This window comes from Entamoeba nuttalli (assembly GCF_000257125.1).
Source record: "Entamoeba nuttalli P19 unplaced genomic scaffold asmbl_3088, whole genome shotgun sequence".
NCBI classification, from domain to species: Eukaryota; Evosea; order Mastigamoebida; family Endamoebidae; genus Entamoeba; species Entamoeba nuttalli.
Window position 1 is genome coordinate 1 of NW_008575824.1, and position 5,169 is coordinate 5,169.

At 24.5% G+C, this 5,169-nt stretch overlaps 2 protein-coding genes across 2 annotated transcripts; both read right to left on the minus strand.

Moving 5' to 3' along the window:
- Nucleotides 1-71: 71 nt before the first annotated feature.
- Nucleotides 72-1,456, minus strand: ENU1_054620 (cysteine protease, putative; the record flags this gene model as incomplete). The annotated part of the gene is made up of 2 exons (XM_008857962.1): nucleotides 72-319; nucleotides 373-1,456. The coding sequence occupies 2 exons, from the start codon at nucleotides 1,454-1,456 to the stop codon at nucleotides 72-74; spliced, it is 1,332 nt and encodes a 443-aa protein (XP_008856184.1).
- A 158-nt stretch (nucleotides 1,457-1,614) lies between these two features.
- ENU1_054630 (Ras guanine nucleotide exchange factor, putative) lies at nucleotides 1,615-4,672 on the minus strand (the record flags this gene model as incomplete). Its single annotated transcript, XM_008857963.1, has 2 exons — nucleotides 1,615-2,147; nucleotides 2,215-4,672. The coding sequence occupies 2 exons, from the start codon at nucleotides 4,670-4,672 to the stop codon at nucleotides 1,615-1,617; spliced, it is 2,991 nt and encodes a 996-aa protein (XP_008856185.1).
- Between the last annotated feature and the right edge of the window lie 497 nt (nucleotides 4,673-5,169).

Here is a 5,169-nt window from a genome sequence, read left to right on the forward strand (position 1 = left end):
AGTTCCAGAGAATTAATTTAAGTGATTTTTTATTACAATTTACTTAAATGAAAGTGAATTTAAATAGTAAATTAATTTTTATTTAAATAAATAACACAGGACATAACTAAAATGACAATGACGCAAATTACCCAACAAATTAAACCAACGTATAATACTATTGTAGCTATAAAATTGATAATAATATCAAAGAATGAATTTCCTAACTCTTCAGGAAATTGTTCATAAATATCATACTTATCAGTTCCATTGTATAATTTAGGTTGAACCTCTTGTTTATACGATTTTTTTCCATAAACACCTTTTGGGACATCACTAACTAGGTATGTAAATAAAATAAATAAGAAATAAAAGGTTAAAAAAATAACAAACAATCAGCGTGTTGGACAAGAGACACTGGATACATTCCACCATCATCACCTCCAATTCCACAGAGTGATTTAGCAGAAATCTTTATAAAACCATCAATACCCCAATTTTTTCCCCAAGAATTTCTTGCAATAAGATATTCTTTTCCATTGTGATTGCCGTAACCAATAACCTCAATAACATGATTAGTGATAACATTTTTTGTACAGCTATGTGAATAAATTCCAGAATGGTAGTACGACCAGTCAGACGATGCTTTTACAGAAGTAATAAAAGAGCCATAATAGTATATTATTCTTTTTAAAACTTCAAAATTCTGTGCTGAATCAAATAATGAAAATGAAACCATCATTGGTGTAAGTTTATCATGGATACAAGAATTATTAACTAAGGTGTTGGAATAAGAAACGTATGGATAATCTTTTTCAAATACAACGTAATGAGAAGACATTAACGGTTCATCTGAAGTACCTCCTTCACAATAATAACTATTCTCTGTACAGTCCATAAGTTGTTGAGGACTGAACATTTCATATTCAATTTTTCCTCTTTGAGTTAAAGTTAAATTAGCATATTTTAGTTGGAGTTCGTGTGCATTAGAAACAGCATAACAATTACCACAATCACCTTGGTCCATCACTATTCCACCACACAAGTCTATATTGTTTGAAGAATTTTGGCTTAATAATTTGTTTTGAAGACAAGCAGAATATTGTGTAGGAACTTCTCCACTTGGAACAGGAAGTTTGTAATGAGTTGTTTGTTTTGATTTAAGTGATTTTAAGTTAATTTTATTAAATCTTCTTGCAAATTCCTCAGGTTTTAGATCACTAAAAGCATTTGTTCCAAACATAGCATCGTCTGTGTCAATTCTTTGAGAATTTAATTGATTAATTCTTTTAAGGTTTGAAAGAAATATGGCTTTACGAGTTAGTTCTTCAGATATAGAATTATATACTTTCTTGTGATCACTTTTCCATTTACTCCAATAAGTTTCAAAATTTATTTTTATAGTTTCATTTGTGTTAGTTGTTTGTTTTGAAAAAGAGAATATGAACAGAAAAGCAATGATAAACAAAATTGACATATAATTAACTAGTTTTCAGTTTAGTAGATTGATGAGAATAAACTATAATTATAGTATGTTTTGTTATACCCTTATTATATCTCGTTTTGCTTTTTTACTTGGTAAATGAGATTATCACAAAGAGAGGAAGTATTTAATAACTAAAATTGTAAACAGAATCAAAATAAATTTAAACTCTCAGACATGTTGTGTACAAGACGTTGATTTGAATTTTTTCTATCTCCAATTCTGATTATGGAACGAATTCTTGGAGGTGTTAAATTGAGTTTTTGAAAAGAATTTTGTTTCATCAAAAGTGTTCTTGTTTCGTTATAAGGATGTTCTATTATACTAATAGCACTCATTGGTTTATAATCAATATCATTAAATATAGACTGAATAATGTAATCAGCTGAAAGGTTATGTGGAGCAGCAGAAGGAAATGGTATAGGATGAATAGGCTTTAAATCGAAATCATCTAAATGTTGAATGAGATAATTAAAAAGTCTTAGTTGGTTATCAGGATTAATTTCATTAATAAAAAATTTTGAGAAATGACCCAATGAAGAGATATTAGATGGATTTGAATTGACCCAAGAATTAAATAAGATTAGTAATGCACGAATGATAGACAAAGACATTGTCCCTTCAACTGACTTAAGTAAAGTTTGGGATATTGAAATCAAACTTTCTATAAATGAGATTTTTTTTACTAAAATGAATGAAAAAAGAAAAAAGCAAACTCTCATCAATCAATGAGTCATGAACTAATGACGAACATGAACCATCAGACAAATGACCAAATAATGGTGTTTCAAGTGATGATAAATATAAAAATAAAGCACCTACTAGTTCAGAGCTTGAAGCAGAAAAAAGATCAATATTGTTTCCTAATTCACAATTTCTTAATAAATCTGATGCAGTTGATACATCAAAATTACTAAAAAAGTTATTATTATAGAATGAAGGATGCAAATAAATAGCTTCACATAATGAGAAGAATAGTTTATGTAATCCATAAGAATTTGGAAGAAGATATTCTACACTTATACCACATAATGCAGGAGATTGATGATATAAAGTAATTAATTGATGAGAAAGTTCTCGAGAACAAGTTATAACTAAAGGATGATTTTTAGTATAAATATTATTTTTTGTGATTAAATGTAGTTCATCTAATAAAGGAAGATAAATAAGTTGAATTGAAGATAAATGAAAAATATGAAATAAACTAATAGATTTTAAAATAATAAATGGATGAGCATGAACTATTTGAAGAGGTAAATTATTTGAACTAACTTGATAATGATAGAAATAAGAAGAAGATAAAAAAGAATCTTTTAAATCTTTTGTAAAAGAAGAATAAGGAAGTAAAAGAATAGTTGAAATATTAGTAATATATTCGTAAAGAGGAAGATTCATAGTAATAAAATTATCAGGTTTTCCATTTAACAAATGAATAAAACAGTGATTTATTTCCATATCAAATAAAATACTAATAATAGGAATTAATTCATTCATAGTTAAAGAAGTATCTAAAGGAATATTTAATTCATAATTAATATTTCTAATTCTAACATATTTTGTTTTTTCTAATAATGTTATTATATTCTTTGATTGTAAATATTTATTTTGAATATCAGATAGAATTGTAAATAAAGAAATATTTATTATTTCTTGTTTCTTAATTATTACAATTCGTTTTTGTTCTAAGTCATTTTCTTTTAATCCTATCCAATTAATTAATAAATCTCGTATACTCACCTTTTCATTAACATAAAATACTCTTTTTATTCCTTTTAAAATAAAAGATATTTTAATTAAATCATTTCTTTCTTTAATTTTATATTCTTCAATAAGAGAATTCTCATAAATTTCTATTACTTTTTCTTTTCCATTTTGAGGTTCAATTTTTCTTGATAATTCAAATTTATCACTTTCTTCAATTTCGTTTGCATTAAAAATATTTAAGAGATATTTTTGTAAAATAGGATTAGCATTAAAAGGATATAATTTTTGTTGAAAAGACAATACATTTTGTGCTATAGCAGATAATTTTTGACATTTTATAAAATTAATTAATTTATCTTCAGTTTGAGTTTTAATACCATCTGTAGTAAATAACATATCACTTAAAAACAATCCAATATATGGAACACATGCAGTATGTTTTACTTCTTCTAATTTTTTTCTATAAATTAACCAATTCTTATTTGGAGAAGCAAAACCAATAAGCTCGTTGAATTTATTTTTATGAAGAGAAGAAATATTATTAAATGTTTTATGAAGTCTATGAATAGCACTAGTTGAAAATAAAGAAACTATACAAACAACAATATTATAATTTTGTAATGTATAACAATAATATGCAATATCAATAATATGTTGTAAAATTTTACAACGTTTAAAAATATTTTTTTTATTAAGAATTTGAATAGCAAAAAAATTTTGAATAGCATTAAAAATTTTAATACATTTTAATAATGTTTTACATTCATCATGACATTTATTCCATAAAAATAATTCAAATAATTTTATTGATCTAAAATAATATGATGTAATACATGTTAATTGTTCTGAAAAATCTTTAAATGGAATTTCAATAAATTTAAATTTATTTTGATTTAATAAATAACTAAATGGAAGACGTATTTTATTATTAACATTTTCTGGGGAAAGAAATACAATAACTTCTCTTCTCATTTGATTTTCTAATAAAATAACTTGTTTTTTCATTCCATAATCTTTCATTCTTTGAAGAAAAATATGAAATAATTTTAATGCGTCTTGTTTTTCTTTTTCAGGTAATAAAGGAAGAATTGTAGTTGACCAGTATGATAAAATACTTACAATTCTTGCTTTAATTATTTTACTCAATGAACAATTAATTGATGTAGCAATTTCAAATCTTTGTAAAAATTGAAATAAAACTTCTTGTGTAGAAACAAATAATCTATATCCCCAAATAAATTCTTTATATATTGTTGGTGATATACATGCTAATCCAATTAATTCATCTAATCTTCCATATTCTATTTTATTCATTTGTTGAGGAAAATGAAGTTGTAATTGTTTTTCTGTTATTTGTCCTGGTGTTGGTTCTTGCCAATCAATTGGTATATTAGACGTTTCTTTTATTAAATGTAAATGTCTTTGTATTTCTGTTTGAAACGTAATTCTACTATCTGAACTATGATCACTCTTAATATAACTTCTTAATGTAAAATATGTTATCATATTTATTTATTATTGTATTTTGTATCTTTTGAAGATTATATTTACTAGTAATTACATTTCTTATCTACTTTACATTTTTTTATCTTCTACTTCTTTAAAAATTCTATCTTCTTTTATGTTGAGTTCTATTTGTTATATATAACGTCTAAATCTCTGAAAGACTGAATCAACTAAAATAGAGTGCTAAAAATATAAAACAAGATTTTAAGTAAAAGTCAGAAGAATTTATAAACAAAATCAGGTGATAAACATCAAAAAAAAATTATATTTTGGTAGTACAAAATAAAAAATAATACAACCTCAAAAATGAAAACCGAGATATGAAAAAGAGATTAAAACAGAAATGATTAAATGATTGACGGAAATTTTGAAATTAAGATTACCTGACTCATCACAAATCATCAAGATTTGGCAGAACCATAAAAGAAGAAAGTGAATCTATAAAAAGTATATCAAATAAGAAAAGGAATGTTTAATCAAGAACAAGGTACTGATTA